At 32.1% G+C, this 21,726-nt stretch overlaps 2 protein-coding genes across 5 annotated transcripts in view; one reads left to right on the top strand and one right to left on the bottom strand.

Annotated features, from left to right (window-relative positions):
• Positions 1-11,842, top strand: LOC123671470 (pre-mRNA-processing factor 39). The gene is made up of 11 exons (XM_045605330.1): positions 1-160; positions 251-468; positions 1,583-2,077; positions 2,131-2,271; positions 2,578-2,844; positions 5,529-5,654; positions 6,201-6,475; positions 7,666-7,936; positions 8,190-8,354; positions 10,135-10,808; positions 10,921-11,842. The coding sequence occupies exons 1-11, from the start codon at positions 136-138 to the stop codon at positions 11,174-11,176; spliced, it is 2,913 nt and encodes a 970-aa protein (XP_045461286.1). The 5' UTR covers positions 1-135; the 3' UTR covers positions 11,177-11,842.
• Positions 11,632-21,726, bottom strand: part of LOC123671469 (eIF-2-alpha kinase GCN2) — a 27,729-nt gene continuing 17,634 nt past the window's right edge. For all 4 annotated transcript variants that reach the window (XM_045605327.1, XM_045605326.1, XM_045605328.1 and 1 more), the window contains 7 exons: positions 19,096-19,286; positions 16,401-16,625; positions 15,672-15,995; positions 14,003-14,169; positions 13,745-13,943; positions 11,866-12,023; positions 11,632-11,805 (listed from right to left, as the gene is read on the bottom strand). In XM_045605327.1, coding sequence (XP_045461283.1) covers positions 11,685-11,805; positions 11,866-12,023; positions 13,745-13,943; positions 14,003-14,169; positions 15,672-15,995; positions 16,401-16,625; positions 19,096-19,286 — 1,385 coding nt within the window. In that variant the 3' untranslated portion in view covers positions 11,632-11,684. The remainder of the gene's footprint in view (positions 11,806-11,865; positions 12,024-13,744; positions 13,944-14,002; positions 14,170-15,671; positions 15,996-16,400; positions 16,626-19,095; positions 19,287-21,726) is intronic.

The raw sequence follows: 21,726 nt of genomic DNA on the forward strand, positions 1-21,726 counted from the left end.
GTACTGATAGAAATCGGCCATTTTGTGGATGCATGTTAGCTTAGCTTGCTATGGTTTGATATTAATTACAACTTGACGGTCGTTATTGAAAAATCAAATTATTAATAAGAAATAAGTGACAAAAGAAACAACTCAATGAATTCTGACGAAGATACTAAAGGTTTGTTTTTCTAGTTTGCTAATTTGATAAATGTTAATGAGTTTTATTGTAAGCATGTTGGAAGTAGTTGTCTAATAAATATTTTTGTAGTTCCTCCTAGAAGGACTAGAAGCTCATCGAAAACTGCAAATAGTCCACAAAATGTAACTCCTAAAGCAACCAGAAAAACCAAAAAAAAAGTTGTAGTAATGGAAGTTGAAGTTTCTGATGATGAAATAGCTCCAGAATCTGCAAATGAAACAGTTATATCTGAAAATATTGTGAATGAAGTAAAAGATGAGGATAAGTTGAAAGATGAAAGCGTTAAAGTAATTAATTCTAATATTAGACTGTTTAGCGTAATATTATAATTCAAAGAACCATTTTCAAATTATTAAGTACTAAACTTATTGTAATACTAGAAACTAGTTTGCCTAACCTTTAGTGCCGTATCGGAATTTAGATTTATAAACTTATTGTATAATTGAAGATTATGAACTGAATTTGAAAACAATATTAGCAGTTGATTATTTTCTCAACTTTTTTTTTATTATTGAAATTCATGTATAGGGTGATTGTTCATATTTTACTCAATAGCTATTTCAGTTAATATTGGTCTTACAAATGGGAGAAATGAGGTAGTAATTATTGAGTATTCTTAATTCAGTACTAGGAAATGCAAAAAAGCATTATAAACATAAAAATTTCATATGAACTGGTACTTTTTAAATGGAACATCCTGTATTTCATTTCAGTAATCAGTAGAGCTCTTTCTCCTGATTTTAAATATATATAATTTATTGAGGTTATCTAAGTCAGTTTTCGAATAATATAGATTTTTTGTAACTAGCTGCATTGTAAATGTTTAAAATCAGGAGAAAGAGCTCTACCTATTAGGAAAATAAAATACAGGGTGTTCCTTTCAAAAAATACTAGTTCAAATGAAATTTTTATGTTTATAATGCTTTTTTGCATTTCCTAGTACTGAATTCTGAATCCCCTAAAAATACTACATATTTGCTCATTCAAACGTTTTTATTGGACCAATATTAACTAAGATAGATATTTAGTAGAATATAATAGATATATATATATATATATAGGAAAATTGTACGGTTAATTTATTTCTTCCAACAAAGTTGTTATCTTCTTTAAATTTATATCGCACTTCACAGTGTTCTGCTTCCTTTTCAAGGTACGTGAATTGGAAAATTCTTTATACTTCGACAATTTGTTGACTTCTTGAAAAAATGTTCTTTCTTGGGACTCATTAATTTCATTGCATGCTAGGACCTTCATAATTGTTTTCTCTGTGCTGCGAATTTGTTATAGCAGATTCGTTGGTCGAAAGTTATATGCTTTATCTACCTTTTTCTGTTGAATTTATAGACAATGGTTATTTTATAATCTGGTTACCTTGTTTCAATGTAACAATTTTTATAGGAAAATACGGAGGGGACAGTTGAAGAACAAGAAGTAGAAAAGATAGAAAATGGAAATGATTCTCAAACTCTTAAAGAAGAAATTGATGTATTGGAAGAAGTGGAAAAAATGGATGTTGATGAAATAAATGAACCAGAAATTGGAAATGATAATGAGCAAATGGAAACTTCAAATAATGAGACTGTTGAAGTAAAATTGGCAGTTGATACCACTCCAACTGAAGATGTAACAGCTGAGGAATCTGCAACTGAAGCGGTGAATACTGAGGAATATGCATCTGAAGCTTTGAAAACTGAGGAATCCGCAACTGAAACTGTGAATACTGAGGAATCTGCAACTGAAGCTGTAAATACTGAGGAATCTGGAAATTCAATTGATGATACAGCTGAAGTTTCTATTGCCGAAGAAGAAAAAACTGAAACAGCTGATGATAAAAAAACTCTAAATGAAAATGAAGATGTAGAGTCTCAAATCAAAGAGGAAACCAAAATGGAGGTAAGCGATAAATTATCTGATGTAATCACTATTGTTATTCATTGGATTTTCAGTGTAGTAATGATCCTGATACTGAAAATATTTCTGAAGATGAACTTCCTTCAGTACAAGCTGTTAAAGTCCCTGAAACTGAAGAAGTTTCTGATGAAGAATTGCCTGGACCTAAACGAGCGGAATTACCTGCTGATACTGAGGTAAAATATCTAAATTTAATGATGTTTAGACCATCTAACTTTTCATCTTTAATGATTAAACAATTTTTCTGAGTTGCCAAAATTTTTTGAAGTATTAATAACATAATAAGTAATATGTGGTTTGAAGGATAGATATAATTATTATTATTATGGTTTCTTGATTTAGGACAAATAAATTCTAGGATGAAATTCATTTTTTAATTTAAAAAAAGCATGCAAGATAAAGAAGAATTAAATTCACAGTTTATATCATTGAATACCGTACAATATTTCTGAATATTGTTATTTGATTGTTCTCTCGAATAGGTTGTTTCTGAAGATGAGCTCCCAACTGTTAAAAAAGATGGGAAACGAAAATTAGCAGAAGGTGAATATGACCCTGGTTCTCCCACATCAGAAGCTGAAGTAGCAACAAAGAAATTTAAGGAGGATAAAGAAGTAGAAAAAGATAAAGAAGAAAAGATCAATAAGCCAAAAAAACTACCAGAATTAGATAAATTCTGGAAAGCAGTCAATGATGATCCTACTGATTTTACTGGATGGACCTACCTACTACAATACGTGGACCAAGAAGTAGGTTTAATTTTTTCTTCTGAATTTTCCACTAATACTTTTAGGGTGTACATTTGGTAAATACCTAAGATCAAATGTTAAATTATTCTCTAGCAATAACAAATATTCAATCTAATGTTTGGATCAACTCATCTCTACTACGCCTTAATGGGCTATTTGACAGCATCGAAACTATTATCCTATATACAAGCTCATAATTTTGAAAACCGCATATGTACATTAATTTGAAAAAAATGAAATTGAATATGAGAAAGAATATCTGGACATTCGAATAATTAGCTGTTTAAGGGTCAGGAATAAATAAATGAATAAATTCATAGCTCATGTGATCAGAAATGAACTGGATTCGACAACGTTATGACGTTAATTTGAGGTGAACACTATCATGTTTTATTCTTTCTTTTGTGTTTAGTGTTTGGCAGCGAATTTCAATATATTTTAAAATGAAATAAATACTTCAGTTTTTTCCAGTAGTTTGAAAAGATTAATTTTCTCTATAGAACAGTTATTGAGAATACATTAAAAACAAAATTAAATTCTAACTTCAAACATATTTCTGTAGTAAGAATATAATGAATAATATTAATTTACAATAGGTTTGTTATTACTTACATAAAATTGAACATTTTTAATGAATAATTAAAACATGCTTTTATATATGGCCCATTTTTGGAAAATATTTCTATTTGTTCAATAATAATCACAAAATTATTTTAAAAGTATTTGAAATATTTGTCAAATAGTCTATTGTTTGAATGGAGGGCTCTTAATTCAGGGCAAACTACGTATTTATAGTTTATATCGGGTGTCCCAAACTCGATGGCCTATTAGACGTTTCTGGAAAACTAATCATAGTTTTGAGCTGAAAATTTGCATATTGAGGTTTGAGACAATGATCTTTCTCCTTAAAATATTTTCAGATCTCTACAACTTCAGGTTATACCGGAAACAGACTACTACTTATTTCAAATGGCACACCCAGTATATTATTGCATCATTAGATAGCTTTTTTGATGGCAATTTCGGCAATATGCCATACTTTGGGTAAAAATTCAACGGTTCATGAGTTATTGGGATTCTTATGAAAAAAAAGGTGGCGATGAGGACTCACATTTTTTCGAATATTTCAGCAGAAAAAGCCTTTTTCGAAAAAAAAATTTCTTTTTTCGATTCCGCAAATACGTAGTATTATAAGACTGTTTTCGGCTTGGACTAAAAATGTACAGGGTGTTTATAAGAGGATCATGAACTTGGACAACTCAAATTCATCAAAACTCAAGATTTTCAAATTAGAACCTATATTTTTTATTATTTCAGTCGATTCTACGTACAAAAATAGTGGGGGTTACTTCAGCAAACCCTATACCTAAAATGAATACTTCCAGAGTTATCGAGGAAGAACTTCAAATGAGGAAAAACCGCTATTTATAAATGTGGGAATAACTGTCTGTTACTTCCGTAAAACACAGAAAGAAAATAAAATTTGATGTTTTCATAACTGAATTTGACATATCAAGAATTGTAATGAATTATTCGTAATTGAAAATTGTATTGGTTTATGGATTTTTTAACAATACCAACGAAAACTTAATTAAAATTCATGAAATGTAAAATTTAGTTATCCAAACATCGAATTTTATTTTCTTTCTGTGTTTTACGGAAGTAACAGACAGTTATTCCCACATTTATAAATAGCGGTTTTTCCTCATTTGAAGTTCTTCCTCGATAACTCTGGAAGTATTCATTTTAGGTATAGGGTTTGCTGAAGTAACCCCCACTATTTTTGTACGTAGAATCGACTGAAATAATAAAAAATATAGGTTCTAATTTGAAAATCTTGAGTTTTGATGAATTTGAGTTGTCCAAGTTCATGATCCTCTTATAAACACCCTGTACATTTTTAGTCCAAGCCGAAAACAGTCTTATAATACTACGTATTTGCGGAATCGAAAAAAGAAATTTTTTTTTCGAAAAAGGCTTTTTCTGCTGAAATATTCGAAAAAATGTGAGTCCTCATCGCCACCTTTTTTTTCATAAGAATCCCAATAACTCATGAACCGTTGAATTTTTACCCAAAGTATGGCATATTGCCGAAATTGCCATCAAAAATACTATCTAATGATGCAATAATATACTGGGTGTGCTATTTGAAATAAGGAAGTAGTAGTCTGTTTCCGGTATAACCTGAAGTTGTAGAGATCTGAAAATATTTTAGGGAGAAAGATCATTGTCTCAAACCGCAATAAGCAAATTTTCAGCTCAAAACTATGATTAGTTTTCCAGAAACGTCTAATAGGCCATCGAGTTTGGGACACCCTATATACAGCGGCATTTTGAAATATTTTCAATTTACTTATAATGAATGACATAGAGGTCATGAATTTTGAATAAGAATTTTTAATATACAACTTGTGATTGTCAATTTGGAAATTTTATCATATAGAATATTTTTCACTATAAGTGAAAAACAGTAAAGAAGATTTCACAATGTAACAATCATAGGCCCATAAATTTCATTATAATTTAAATAGAAATTTAATTTTTTTTTCAGATATGTAACTAGGTTTTCATGCGTTGATAATATTTTAAAATTTCATTTATTCAAGTTAATGTTACTTTCTCCTATTTTTTCCATTTATTTTCACATGAATATAATCTCCATTGAATTTTTTATTGTCCCATAGAATGACATGGAAGCTGCAAGAGAGGCCTATGATGCCTTTTTATCTCATTATCCATACTGTTATGGGTATTGGAGAAAATATGCAGACTATGAGAAACGAAAAGGCAACAAGAAGAAGTGTGAGGAGGTATGTATAGTTTCAAAAGAATAATATAATCATATTACATTCACTTACATAATTGTTTTGCAATCCCTACAGCTTGGCGCAGTGACTGACTGCTACAAAATGCTCGGATACTATATTATTGTTGTGAATTCAATACTGCAATATTATTTATATGTTACTTATGTTGTTATTTATTTATATATTGAATACTATATTTACATCTTGAGTTATAAATTATATGATATTGATGATATTAAGTATGTAGTGAAGTAGCTTACATGTAAATTGTTCTGCGTCGAGTCAGTCATGAAAGTAAATCCGTACGGAGAACAGCCAGGCCACATCGCTGGAGATAATTCTGGCAGCCCAAATGTAAGAAAATAAATACTTCACGTGAAATAGGAATATATGAAATACTTCATAACTATCAAATCAAATATAGAATAAGGCATCCTAAATACATATTTTTCAGGTAGAATAGTGCTTATTTTTTTGCCTCTATAGCAAGCAAATATGCACTTATCAGTACTTTTTATCATGATACTAGTAATTTCTAATTATATAAAGGTTTTCGAGAGGGGATTGAAAGCGATACCTCTGTCAGTGGACCTCTGGATCCATTACCTCAACTATGTGAAAAGCAGTAGGCAAGAAGATGAAGAATATGTTAGGTCGCAGTTTGACCGAGCAATCTCTGCATGTGGTTTGGAGTTTCGATCAGATCGCCTCTGGGATTCATTTATTAGGTGGGAGACGGATGGTAAACGTTTACAAAGAGTAACTGCTATCTACGATAAACTTTTATCAACTCCAACTCAGGGATATACTGCACATTTCGAAAGGTACACTTTTTGATTCAAAATCCAAATAAAACCCACCAAGCTCCTTTATGTGTAATATGTGTAATATGTGTAATACATGAAAGGAAAAATTCTAATCCTCAAGATGAGGTTTGAAATGCTCAGGGCCCTGATATTGTGTACCCAATCAATCAAGGGAAGATATAATTTTTTCATTTTTCGCAGTACTAAGCATTGAAAATCATATTTTGCGTTAAATTCTGTCACGTCAGGACTGGGAATCCAACTAATTAGTATCGGTTGGTGACATTAGCATTCGTTACTTCCTCTCTGCCTCTATCATATTGAATGATAACTAAAGATGTGCCAACTCGGATAAAACACAATTCGAGTTAGCAAGAAAAAACTTAAAAATGTGCCAACTTGGAAAAATACGACTCGATTTGAAATTGAATTTGAGTAACACAATTCGAGTCACAGGAAGAAACTTCGATCCAACTCTTTGTTAGGACAATTATCATTGCTAACTTTGCTGCTCCTTTGCAGGTAGGATAGAATATAAAGGTTCATATAGTTTACAATGTTGACATATATAATTTATACTTTCCTCTTATTTCTCGTTCATTTTTGTTTTAGTTAGTTATTTAACAAACATCAACTGACAATCGCTAATTTAGAATATTGTGACCTGTGAATATAGTTAGATATGATCAGACAACTTATTGTCGGAGTCATTCGATTAATGCAATGGCGGGAGTATTGAAGCACGCCCCCAACAAGCAAATCTCACTCCTTTGCTTGATTCTCATTTAAATTTGACCAGAAATTACATTACTTTGAATAAAGTAATTAGCAAATTTCAAATTCGAACGATAATTTTATTGATTTTCATTCTCAATAAGGATCGATAACCTACAACAATTAATTGTTTGATTTATTCATTTGTCGCCGGTCCGAACTCGAGTTTAGAATTTAACTCGAACTTAGCACAATTCGAGTTGACTCAAAGTCGAGTTGACACATCTCTAAAAGCGGCCACTCACCAGATTCCTTTTTCGAACATAGGAGTCGGCTTCCAGTCTAGTTTAAACTTTGATTTACATTCAGGCGCCCGAGCACCTAGCTGCTCGACTGTAAATTGACTGGAAGCCGGATCCTAGTAAGTGGGCGCCTTAATGATACCTACAAAATTGATATGATTTCATCAACTTCACTCAATGTTTGATGTATAGCTTTCAGGAGCACATTTCTATAAATCCGCCAAATAAGGTATTGGAAGTGGATGAATTTTTGGCCCTTCGAAAGGAAGTGAAAAGTTTATTGAAACACGACACCTCGGATGCAGTGGAATCAGATGCACCACCTGGAGATGAGGACCTGAATAAGATAATAAGTACAGATGAAGAAACAAAGCTCATAAGAGAACGAATAATATCTATCAGAAGAAAAATTTATAAAAACACAGTCTCTGCAGTATCTGCAAGGTGGAATTTTGAAGAAGGCGTAAGTCTAACAAGTCATTATTTTGGTTGTTAATTCATTGTTAGAAAATTTCAAAAAGATATACTTATCTCATTTTCATTATTTTTTTCAATCTTAATGATGATTTTGCATTTGGTTACTGAGAACATGTGGTTCTTGGTAACTCTGAAGCAATAATGCAGACTTTCGCAAGGGCCAACTGAATAAATAATTGTTTGCTATATATTACATTGCATTTCTGATTGTTTATATTTATAGAGCCATTTTATTTCAGATAAAAAGACCTTATTTCCACATCAAACAACTGGAAAGATGTCAGCTTAAGAATTGGCAAGATTATCTTGATTTTGAAATACAACAAGGGGACAAAACCAGAACTATTGTTTTATTTGAAAGATGTTTGATTGCCTGCGCTCTTTATGAAGAGTTTTGGCTGAAGGTAATAAATATAATAATAAAATTCCATTTCTGTTTAGTTGAATATTTGATTTATTTATTATATGATAATTTATTTTTTGGTTTATTATTTTTAATAATAACCTTAGGATTTCTTCAACAAAATAACATTTTTATGAAATTTGGTACAAAAATCATTTTCTATATTGCATTGACCTTCCTAGCTCGAGAACATGATTGATATGGAAATTAGCTCTTGAATTCAAAAATCTTGATTTTAAATTTCATGTTGTTCTCTTAACCAGAACGATAGAAATTCAAGAAGAATATCGAAAAAAAAAATAACCAATATTTCTTTTGTGGACACAAAAATTTGAGCATTGATATGAAACAATTTCAAGCTCAGTGACGAATTTCTAACTGTTTTAATCGTCAAAACCATAAAAAACCCAAGAAAAACATTGTAAAAAAAAAAATTACCCAATATCCTTATATCCAATACAGATCCAATCAGGGTGAGATTTTGCGTTTTTATACAAGGTGAATAAGTATTGCCAACTTAAATGGGCGATTCTGCATGAGAAACAAATGACAGTGTGCTATACAGGGTGTTTCCTAAACATGCGGCAAAAATTCAGGGGGTTGTTCCTTGGACTATTCTAAGAATATTTTGTCCTTTGATGATTTTTGAAAAACCTATTTGTTTCGAAGATATAGGGGAAACAAAATTTCAGATAATAACATTTTATTATGAAAAATTACATGAAAATTCAACTCAACCTACAAAAACTATTGAAAATGACCACCTCTAGCCAGCATACAAGCATCCAATCTTCTCCTCATTGACTGCCGAACCCCTTCAAAAATGTTAATTGCTAATACATCACAAAACGAATTCAAATGAAAACCGTGTTTAATCTGTATTCCTTTACCATCTGCACTTATCAATTTTTAGTCAAAAAACTGGCCGTTTTTAGTAATTGGAATGTTGTTAAGCAAATTTAAAAATAAATTGTACCTACTTAGTAAACACAGTGCGGTACGCATTTTTATTTAAACTATTATTAATTTTAAAAATATGAAAAATGTTGTTCGCCCTGTATCTTCGAAACAAAGAGGTTTTTCAAAAATCATCCAAGGACAAAACATGCTTAAAATAGTCCAAGGAACAACCCCCTGAATTTTTGCCGCATGTTTAGGAAACACCCTGTATAACTTTTGTTTGCAAATGCTTAAAAACTATTTATTGCTCTGAAACCAGTTGTGATATGCAAATGAAATTTGGTGAGTTTCAAGAGATTGCGCATTGATTGATATGCAATTAAGAATTTTATTTTCATCATTATGCAAAATGGTATGCCATTGAGATATTTCAAGCTAAAAATTGTTTTTGAATTTCTTGTTTAATTTGTCACAAAAATCTCTAATTCCTTTATGGCGCCTTTCTATTCAAAAAAATAAAACATTTTATCAAATATATTTGATCGGTCCTTTATTGCTACAGTGGTGTTCTCATACGCTTCATATTTGTCATTAATTTTTTTTGTCCTTTATAAATATTTTTTTTTTTGTGTGATTCAATTAGGGAATAAATTATCCGTGTAATATGGCTTGTTTGGGCAAAATGAATAAATACTGTTCTATGGTCTCCAATGGCGTAATTGGCGCACGAGTGGCGAAAGCTCATGACTTTTCACATTAATGTTTTCCTCATTTTTTCAATTTGTCAAGATATTTAGCGTTGAAAAAGGAAATAATAAACCAAAGTAAAGTTAACCGTTTTTATCATGAACTGTTAGTATACTAAAGTTTACTAATTTTAGTTCATACATTACCTCAACACATTGAAAGATGACGATACCGTTGTGAAAATAAGAGATGTTTATGAGAGGGCTTGTACAATCCACCATCTCAAAAAGCCAAATCTACATCTCCAGTGGGCCATATTTGAAGAGTCTAATCAAAATGCCAACAGAGCTGCAGAGATTTTAGTCAACTTGGAGAAATGTGTACCTAATCTTATACAAGTCGCCAGCAGGAGGATAGGTTTAGAAAGACGAAGGGGTGATTACGAGAAATGTTGTCAGTTTTTTGAACATTATCTGAATTCTTCTAAAAATAAAGCAACAACTAGCTACCATGCTATCAAGTATTCCAGATTCCAACATAAGGTGATGAAGAACTATGACAAAGCTCTTGAGATATTAAAGAATGCCATTGTAAAAGATCATAGTAATCCTCGATTATATTTACAATATATTGATCTTGCTATGCAAAAAGAGGACGTTACAGAAAAGGAAATTGTGGAAATATTCAATTCATTTTTGGAGAAAGAAAATGTGGATGTCGATCAAAAAGTTCTCTTTGCACAGAGAAAATTGGAATATTTGGAGGACTTCAGTAGCGAAATTCAAGCAATTCAAAAGGCATTTGAAGATTATCAGAAATGCCTGAAGCAAAGTAAAGATACTGCTCTCAAAAGGAAAGATAGCAAGGGGTAAATATATTGTTTTATATAAGTCTTTGATTACTAGATTTTAGATCTTTCAGATATTGATTTTTTTTAAATTTGTTATTGAAGCATTTAAATAAAAGAGAATGTTTTTCAGTGAATCAAGCTCAACCAAAAAAGAGAAATCATCTGCTCAACCCACTGCTCAGGCTGGACCTTATGGACCCTACGGAAACTATAACGCATCAGGCCAAGGTTCCTACCAATATTCAGGTTCTCAGCCACAAGGACAATACAATTATCAGCAGTATGGTCAAAATGAACAATATCCCTATCAAAATTGGCAATACCCTCAAGGTGGATATGGTAGCTACAACCAGTGGGGCTCTTATGGCAGTGGTTACGGTTATTGATCGATTTAAAACTTTATCTTATTTATTGTTTAGTTTTTCAAGAAGAATCAAAATGTGATTTTTGGTTAGTTCTTGGAATGATGTAAATAGTATCGGTGTTAATTTTCTTCAAATTAATGACATCAAATCAATTTGAGGAATTTAATAATTCACTTCCTTTTTTATAGTTTGTTGTCTATTTCATCTTCTGTAATTTTTATCGAAATTACTAATGATTGGAGTTTTGAAAATATGTTTTGGAGCATTTTTCATTAAATTATTTTACAATTAACTTTTATCCTCAACATCAACAGAAATTCACAGAAAAAAAAATTTTTTTTTTCAATTTTTCTATCTTATGTTCCAGCAATTAAGTTTTGTATGAAAATTATACATAACAACAATCAATCACCTCAATACATCTGAACTTCTTTCTTCAATCTACAAATTGGTTTCTGTAATAGTTCATTAAAAAATCAATATAAAAACATATATTTCAGTCAATTATTACATTAAAAAAATAATTTCATTATATGAATTTGAAAGATGAATCTATTAAACTGTATAAAATAACAAATGGCTTATTTGGTTTGGACTTATATTCATAGATGAATTCGCAAATTTCTTGTAATGCCTTCTGCCTGGAATTTCTGTAAAAAAAAGGATATTAATTAACATTTACACAAATAAAAGTTTTTTCTTTCCATTACCTCACACCAAAATTTTTCAAAGAGTTGTTGAATGATTTTTCTGTTTCAAAATCGAAATGTCCTACAATTTGCTTAATTTCACTCATTTCAATATTTAAAGCCAGAACTACTAGTGGTCCATGGTATCGCTCTCGAATATCATCCAGTTTAGAGTTTATCTAGAAGATCAGAAACAAAAGTGTATTTATTCAAAATATGTATACCAATCAATAATACAAATACAGGGATATCTCATAATCCACTACTCAGCATTTTGGATACTTGATTGGTCCGGTCTTCACTTGATAGAAATTCATTTTAATAAACTACATTTGATACATTGGACTATCATTTGGTGATAGAGTTCAGTAGAAAAAAATTATAGATTTACAAGATCGATAAGATATCTTGAGTTAATATACAAGTGATTCAGGAATAAATCCCCTTCGATCCTACTCTGATTTCATGCTCATAACTATTGAATGTATATCCTAAGGGCTAAAATTTAACTTTCCAAGCCAGCACGGGCGTAGCCAGGTTTCAGTTTCGGGGGGGTTTTGAGACAAAGGCGTATACAGGAAGGATAATGGGAGAAATAAGAATTTTTTTCATAGAAATAAATGAGTGTTTGGATTGTGCCTACATGTAACGGGTGTTTTTTTCGAGGTATATAACTTTCAGTTGGCATAACTGTTCAAGATGGCGACCGATTTAACAGCTGTCAAGTGATTTATTCTCAGTTAGGTTTGGCAATTCATCATGAATAGACTCACGCCTGAACAACGCTTGCAAATAGTGCAATTTTATTTCGAAAATAATGGTTCTGTGCGGAATACGTATCGCGCACTACATCCATTTTATTTTGTTTAGCGATGAAGCGCACTTCTGGTTGAATGGCTACATCAACAAACAAAACTGCCGCATTTGGAGTGAAGCTAATCCTCAAGTGTATGTCGAAACACCGTTACATCCAGAAAAACTGACTGTTTGGTGAGCTTTATGGGCTGGTGGAATCATTGGTCCGTACTTCTTCAAAAACGATGATTGCCAGAACGTTACAGTCAATGGTGATCGGTATAGAGCCATGATTACTAACTTTTTCATTCCTGAATTGAACAACCATGATGTCCAGGAGCTGTGGTTCCAACAAGAAGGCGCAACATGTCACACAGCGCGTGCCACAATCGATTTATTGAAAGACACGTTTGGTGACCGCCTAATTTCACGTTTTGGATCTGTGAATTGGCCTCCAAGATCTTGTGATTTAACACCGCTAGACTACTTTCTGAGGGGCTATGTAAAGTCATTGGTCTATGCGGATAAGCCACAAACTCTGTTATTGCCGATATACGGTCACAAATGTTGGAAAAAGTCATCGAAAATTGGACGTCCAGATTGGACTACATCCGAGCCAGCCATGGTGATCATATGCCAGAAATCATATTTAAAATGTAATGCCACAAGATTATATTGCGGATTAATAAAATTCATGTCAATCGAATGATCCATCGTTGTTTTATTTTTGGACCCCCGAGAAGTGCTTAAAATGTAACTTTGACGTTATTTCATTTAATATCTGTATTGCTGTGCTGTAATCTATATTATTGGAAATAAAGATTATTGTTATGTTATGTTAATGTAACTTAATGCTTCGAAAAAGACCAAATTATTTTGAAAGAAATCTCATAGATAAAGCACCACTAACAAATTTCTGCACAAAATTATATGGCTGTGGTCAACTTTTCTTTTTCTAAAACTCTAATTACTACTTTGACGCGACCATTTTCCGTCGATAAAGCACTTGAAAGAAAATTTGTTGAATTGATTGCTGAAAAATGTTTTCATTTTTGATGATTAGAACATTTGTTGGCTTTGTTACTTCTATAAACAAAATACTCACTTGATTTTCATAGCGTTTTTTGGAAGGAACCGGTGTGTGGAAAACTATTGAAAATGATTCATTATTAGATTTTTCAACATAGGATCTACTTTCAGATCTACTCAAGTTCGAAACACCAGCTGGAGAATTATTTTTTATGACTCTTTTAAGTTCTTCAATCAATTCTGTTATATTACATTTCTTTTCGTGGTATTTGGTTCTGAAATGTTCAACAATTATCATTTTCTTTTTTTAATGTAATTGAATCTGTTTTCTAACCTGTCCTCATTCCAACTTTTCAGCACAAGTTTATTTTCATTGTAATTTTTTAGCAGCATCACTATGTGTGGAATTCCCAACGATTCACCATATTCATCTGCTTCTTTTCTTGAATTTGTTTGAAACAACATCCACTCTATTTGAAGCGTTGATAAATTCTTCAGCACCTGAATAATTGAAAAGTATATATTACCTACTTTTTTCAAGAAAAGGTTGGGAAAGGGAAGATTGATGATAACTGATTATCATGAGTATATCAGCAACATGTATCGGGTATCCCTTATTGGTTGTCTAGTGAGGGGATCTCAGAATCCTCTTGAGCTAAAGAAATATGAATGGCACATTTTCGGGCTCGATTTTTGAGATAAGTTGGTGAAAACCGCAATTCCATAAATTCAACTGATTTGAAACTATATGAGGAAATTGGAAAATAGCGTAAAAGAAGTTCTCATAACTTCTTTATTACTTGTGCTATAAAAATGGAACAAAAACATTCTACAGGCACTTCTTTCAGTAGAATCCTTTGGTTTAGTCATTTGTTTTTTTATTTCAATTAATTTCCAATTTATAATACAAACATGGGTTTTTTTTTTAAATGTAAACCATAAAAATTTCTATACAAATAGAATCTTTTAATTTATACCTTTTCAAAAATATATAACATGATCTATACATTTCTTTTCAAACTATAAAAATCCTCAGAAGTTTCAGTTTCACACGGCAAATCAACCAAGTGCCTACCTATGATAATCTTTGAACTGGTGTTTAAATTGTCATCAACGTTTCCGAATGTAACACCGTTAGGTTTTTTCCTTTGGTCACATTTCACAGAACAACATTTATTAATTTGAAAATATTGAAAAAATCTAATGGTGTTAAATATTTTAATTATTTGAAGTTCACAGATTATCATAGCCATCTGGTTGATTTGCCGTGTGAAATTGAAACTTTTGATTTTTTTTATGATTGGATAAGAAATGTATATAACATGTTATGTATTTTAGAAAAGGAAGAAATTGAAAGATTTCATTTGTTATAGAAAATTTTATGGTTTACATAAAAAAACACAAGTTTGTACTATAACTTGAAAACTAATTACAAGAAAAAACAAATGATTACACCAATTGATTCTACTGAAAAAAGTTCCTCTAAAATGTTTTTGTTTTTTGTTAGAAGCACCAGTAATAAAGAAGTTATAAGAACTTTTCATTATCCAATTTTTTGGGACACCCAATACATCACTTGGAATAGTTCGATCGTATACTTCATAATAATATAAAATAATAGAAAGGTAACACAGAATTTTTATAAAAGATTGTAACATTGTAGCGGCCTTCGAAATATTTTTGAATATACTTATCGCGGGTGTAGAAATAGAGAATTCCTAAATTTGAATTAAAATTGATAATAAATAATTTATGCTTGTTAATTTCAAAATTTTTCCATATGGAATGATTGCTAGTATGTAACAGTAAAGAGTCGTGAAGAACATTTCAGAGACTAGTGCAAAACATCATAGAATCCCTTGAAATAACAATAATTTTTAAAGACCATGAATTTCACACAATATTTCAAGACTTAGGACAAATGTGTGAAGCATTATTCAAAGCAAACATATATTTTGAAATTGGTGACAGGAATGAGAACATATAATTGTTTAAATACATACTGTTACTAGTCGATGTGGAAGCCACTCATCTTCTAAACAAACTAGTACATCTGTGTATTTCATACTGGGTGCATTGCTTGAACTTTTTAGCATAGCAACGATTTTATCAAAAAAAATCGTTATACCAACGGCAGACTGTGAGATATCTTTCGCAAAATCTGTGTTTTGTAATAAATTGCGATAATGTGCAATCATTGAATCATATCTTCCTCCTGCTGCCAGTGTTTCCCACTTTCCATTTTTTTTTTTTGACAAAAATTTACAAATCATTCCCGAAAATTGATGAACATTGTAGAAAAGCCCTGGTACAATACATATATCAAACTGAAAATACCATAAAAATTAACATAATAATTTGCGAGAGGTAAATATGAACATGAAAAAAGCCTGAATTTGTTTGTTACCAACAATTTTTTTGTGATGCCTTGTTAGGTCATCACATTAACAATAAACAATTTGCATAGAAAGCAATACTGATGCCCTCTTTGAAAGATTTACTTTTCTTTTTATTTAAAGTTTTTTCTGATCCAGTGAGTTGCTTCACCCTTTTCACATAAGTTTTATCGATCTCCACATTATACAAAATTGAAAAAAATATGAACATGCAATAGGCTGGAAGACGTGGATCATGGATCACTTGGAGAAGTTCTAATAAAGGTTTTTCGAATCAATTCCAATCTAATAATTTGAATGATCTTAAACATACACATTCATAGTCTGGTAACTTACTTCTACTCCCATTTCTTTAGCAATATCCATAATTCCAGTTAGTTCGTTTAAAGCTTCGTCAGCATATTTCCTACTCTCAGGCACTTTACCGTTTATTATTGTTTTGATGATAGGTGGTACTTTACCTGGTTCTTGTTTGGAGAAAAATATTCCAATCAAACTACTAATTTGTGAAGAAGTCAAATGGAGATTGGCTAGGTTTATTTCCAAATTGGCATTTTTAGCCTTAAAATAATTTTTATATTAGTGACAAAAAAAAACAATTACTAATTTTTCAATTTTATTTTTCATTTCAATTGAAATTCTAATTCCGTGCCCTGGAGGTAAAGGACTCCATGTCCCATTTTTTAAATCGTTTAGGATAGTGACTCCTCCTTAATTTAGAGTTATTAAAATTTATTTCTGATCTATGTCAATAACAGTGTAAATAACTTTCATTTGACTGTAAACAGTTCTAATTTATGGAAAAATTCACTGTCTCAAGCAATTACAAAAATGTCATATGGTGTCCTTTACCACCGGGGTACAGAATTCCAATTGTAAAAACTTCTGTTCCATTCAATTATTTTCATTACCAATAATGAACAATGGGACTATGTTACCCTACACTTAAGTATGCTTTTTCAAAAAAAACGTTGAAATTATTTCAGTGTAGGTGGGTCGAAGGGCTTGTGAACTAGAGAGGTGAAAATCGAAGTAACTTCTTATGATTTGCATACGTGCATATTATAGGATATCAGTTGTAAACGGGCATCAAAAATACAGGGTGATTCACCGGGATGGCCTATTAGACGTTTATGGAAAACTAATCAGAATTTTGAGCTGAAAATTTGCATATAGGGGTTTGAGACAACGATCTTTCTCCCTGAAATAATTTCAGATCTCTACAACCACCGGTTATACTGGGTAAAAATTCAACGGTTCATGAGTTATTGGGATTCTTATGAAAAAAAAAAGGTGGCGATGAGGACTTACATTTTTTTGAATATTTCAGCAGAAAGAGCTTTTTTGAAAAATTTTTTTATTTTTCGATTCCGCAAATACGTAGTATTATAAGATTGTTTGCGGCTTGGGCCAAAAATGTACAGGGTGTTTATAAGAGGATCATGAACTTGGACAACTCAAATTCATCAAAACTCAAGATTTTCAAATTAGAACCTATATTTTTTATTATTTTAGTCGATTCTACGTACAAAAATAGTGGGGGTTACTTAAGCAAACCCTATACCTAAAATGAATACTTCAAGAGTTATCGGGGAAGAACTTTAAATGAGGAAAAACCGCTATTTATAACTGTGTTAATAACTGTCTGTGACTTACGAAAAACACAGAAAGAAACTAAAATTCGATGTTTGGATAACTAAATTTTACATTTCATGTATTTTAATTAATTTTTCGTTGGGATTGTTGAGAAATCCATAAACCAATACAATTTTCAATTACGAATAATTCATTACAATTCTTGATATGTCAAATTTAGTTATGGAAACATCGAATTTTAGTTTCTTTCTGTGTTTTTCGGAAATCGCAGACTACTCCACACAGTTATAAATATAATAGCGGTTTTTCCACATTTAAAGTTCTTCCTCGATAACTCTTAAAGTATTCATTTTAGGTATAGGGTTTGCTTAAGTAACCCCCACTATTTTTGTACGTAGAATCGACTGAAATAATAAAAAATATAGGTTTTAATTTGAAAATCTTGAGTTTTGATGAATTTGAGTTGTCCAAGTTCTTGATCCTCTTATAAACACACTGTACATTTTGGCCCAAGCCGCAAACAATCTTATAATACTACGTATTTGCGGAATCAAAGGAAAAGGAAAGGAAGAAAAGAAAAAACATTTTTCGAACAAAGATCTTTCTGCTGAAATATTCAAAAAAATTCGAGTCCTCATCGCCACCATTTTTTTTATAAGAATCCCAATAACTATGAACCGTTGAGTTTTTTCCAAGGTATGGCATATTACCGAAATTGCCATTAAAAAAGCTATCTAATGATGCAATAATATACTGGGTGTGCCATTTGAAATAAGAAAGCAGTAGTCTGTTTCCGGTATAACCGGATATTGTAGAGATCTTAAAATATTTAAGGGAGAAAGATCATTGTCTCAAACCCCAATATGCAAATTTTCAGCTCAAAATTATGATTAGGTTTCCATAAACGTCTGATAGGCCATCCCGGTGAGTCACCCTGAATTATTTTTTTTAAAAATAATTTTTTTCGGACAAACCAACAATATACTCTTAATGGTGCCTTGCCTGAAGTGGCGATAGGACACACAAACAAAGCCTACACAAAGAACACAACAGATTTGCCCAAAATCCCACAAGCTCAAAGCTTCTAAGAGGTTGACCTCTCAGAAGCTTTGAGCTTGTGGGATTTGGGCAAATCTGTTGTGTTCTTTGTGTAGGCTTTGTTTGTGTGTCCCATCGCCACTTCAGGCGAGGCACCTGAGCAAATGGTGATTGGTTAATACGTTAATGCAAAACACTAATTTTACTTCGCGATACTACACAGATGCAAAAAAATATATAATTCTGAGAGATTAGATTAAGGTATGATGCAGTTATCTCCAGTTTTATCAGGTTTATAAATAGGACTCTATTCAGCATTGTATAATTTATTCTAACTGAAATAGATTTAGAATGCCCTTCAATTAAAAAATTAGAATTAATAGTTCAACAGATTTACCTCACGTCCATGAAATATTTCTATTATTTTGGAATGGTATCCTTCGTCAATATTGAAGTAAGTCAAAATAGCATTCAACAACAATCTATGGTTCAGATGTATTACTACATTTCCATTGTTAAATACTGGTAATTCCTTTAAAATTTCATAAACTGCATGTAGCACTTCTCCATCAGGTAAGAAATATTTACCTTGAAATTACAAAAATAAATTGCTTCGATAAAAAGCTCAGTGTTTTTGAGGAACGTTTCAGATATTCCGCTCTCAAGTTTAATTTTAAATTAATCATCAAAAAGGGTGCAAGATAATAATTATAATAATTAGGTTTAATAAAATATGATATATACACTGATCAACAATTGCTAGGGATCACTTATGAACTTCTCTTCATTTGTATTTTTTTCAAGTTATCTCGTGAATATCTGTACATTATATGTTCTCTAAGGAAAAAGTAAGATGTTTTGAGTTGATTATATCAAAGTCTTCCTCACTTCATCGGCTCTTGTTCAAAAAATCGATTAATATCTGTAGGCTGTTACAGGTGGAGTGAAAAGCAATGTGGTATTTGTTATTAAATCTGTTTTTTTCTCTCGTTCAAACACATAAGGTGACAATAATTGAAGAAATGAGAACAATATCAGCTTATCAGTCATGCCGAGAAGACGTTTGGCTCCTGTGCAACTGGACCAAATCATACGGTGGATACAGGAAGGTTTGTCCCAGCGAGAAGTGTCCCGGCGGTTGAATGTTTCGCGAAGTGTCGTGAGTCGGGCTTGGAATAGGTTCATCCAAAACGACTCAGTAGCTTATGTTCATGGGGGAGGTCGGCAGCGCAGTACAACAGCTGCCCAAGATCGTCTTTTGATCCTCAATGCTAGGAGAAATCCCACTAACCCGGCTTCGCGGCTCAATAGATCACTGAGAGTTGCAACAGGAGTTCTAATTTCGAACCAGACTGTAAGACGACGACTACATGTTCGTTGTTTGAGAGCACGTAGGAGGGTACAACAGCCCCGTTTGAATAGGGAACACCGGGTTCATCGACGGCAATGGGCTGAGGAGCACCGCAATTGGACATTTGAAGATTGGAGCCGATGTTTATTTACGGATGAGTCTAGATTTCGTTTGGTCAACTCCGATGGACGTATTCTCGCTTGGAGGGAAAGAGGTCGAAGGTATGCAGAACAGTTTATGGTACCCACAACAGCTTTTGGCGGAAGTTCTATATGTGTATGGGGAGGCATTTGTTTGAACCAACGCACAGAGTTGGTTGTTCTGCAGAACACCACCATGACCAGCCAGAGATATCACGATATGATTATTGAACCCATAATTGTTCCGTTTGCGGCTGCCGTGGTCGAGAATTTCATTTTAATTGACGATAATGCCCGTCCACACCGTAGTCGTCTGGTTAATGAAGCGCTAGAGACTCATGCTATTGATAGGATGGACTGGCCAGCTCGCTCTCCAGACATGAATTGCATCGAACATGTCTGGTCTGAGATGTCTAGACAATTGTCAACCTTAGAACAACCGATCAATAACCTGGAGGACCTTTCTACGGGATATTTGGACGAATTTGCCCCAAAATTATATAAATCGTTTGATCGAAAGTATGCCTCGTAGGGTAGAATGCTTGAGACGAGCTCGTGGGGGACCAACTATAGGTACTAGCTTAACCGAAACTTCAGCCTTCTTGTGGTTTCATCATAAAATTTTCATGTTATTCAAACACAGAATTTTGAGTGTTCCTAATAAAGTCTTTTTTTCTCTCCAACTTTCCATTTTTTTCATTCTTTTCTCAAGTGAACCATATTATCAACTGAAAATACTCTGATATCTGACTAAATTTATAATCTTGGAGCGAATATTTCAGAAATAAATTTAGAACAAGTAAGTGATCCCTATCAATTGTTGAGCAGTGTATTTTCTAGCAAAGTATTGTTTTATTCATTATGTTACAAAGTGTTTAAGCTGCTCCTGTTCAGTGAATGGAACCGAAGTAATCTCACTACTAACGATTTAAATCACAATCGTAACACTTTTGCTAAGATGCCTAGAAACCCTGGTGTGCCTAATTATACCTGTAAAACTTTGGGACAAAACGGGAGATTTATGCCTACTCGATTTTGAAAGATCACTAGAGTTTCAGATGGCGCATACATGATGACTTGATCACGACATTCCCGGTATTTCATTATCTTCGGTGGGTGATGCTATTTAATAAAATGGCCATGTTTCCATGGAAACGATAGCGAATACTTTCCTTTCCTAAATAAAGTAATGTTTATGTTTTCATAGAAACAATAGCGGAATTCGATGTAAGAAACTAAGATGTCTAAAAACCAGGTGTATGAACTGATTAGCTTTTGTTTTGACAGTTTTGAGAATATTAGATAAGCTTCGTTATGTCAACTGTAGGTAGCGCTATCAACAAATTAAGATTCTTGTTATTTATTATTTACGAGGTTTGTGCCATTATGTACCTATATGTATATCTTTCATTATAGTTATGATCTATGGAAGTAATTCTTGTAATTGAAATACCAATAAACTCTCTCTATTACAAATATTTGAATTCATTCCAGTAAACGTTTCGTGTTTTGTTTCACGACTTTGCACGATCATACT

The sequence above is a fragment of the Harmonia axyridis genome, chromosome 1 (assembly GCF_914767665.1).
Source record: "Harmonia axyridis chromosome 1, icHarAxyr1.1, whole genome shotgun sequence".
Classification (NCBI taxonomy): Eukaryota; Metazoa; Arthropoda; class Insecta; order Coleoptera; family Coccinellidae; genus Harmonia; species Harmonia axyridis.

Excerpts from the sequence above, each read along its gene's own strand:
- LOC123671470 (XM_045605330.1), top strand. The coding sequence starts at position 136 with ATGAATTCTGACGAAGATACTAAAG. Across the intron at positions 161-250 it reads TTCTGACGAAGATACTAAAG|TTCCTCCTAGAAGGACTAGA; the intron begins GTTTGTTTTTCT and ends ATATTTTTGTAG. Across the intron at positions 5,655-6,200 it reads ACAAGAAGAAGTGTGAGGAG|GTTTTCGAGAGGGGATTGAA; the intron begins GTATGTATAGTT and ends AATTATATAAAG.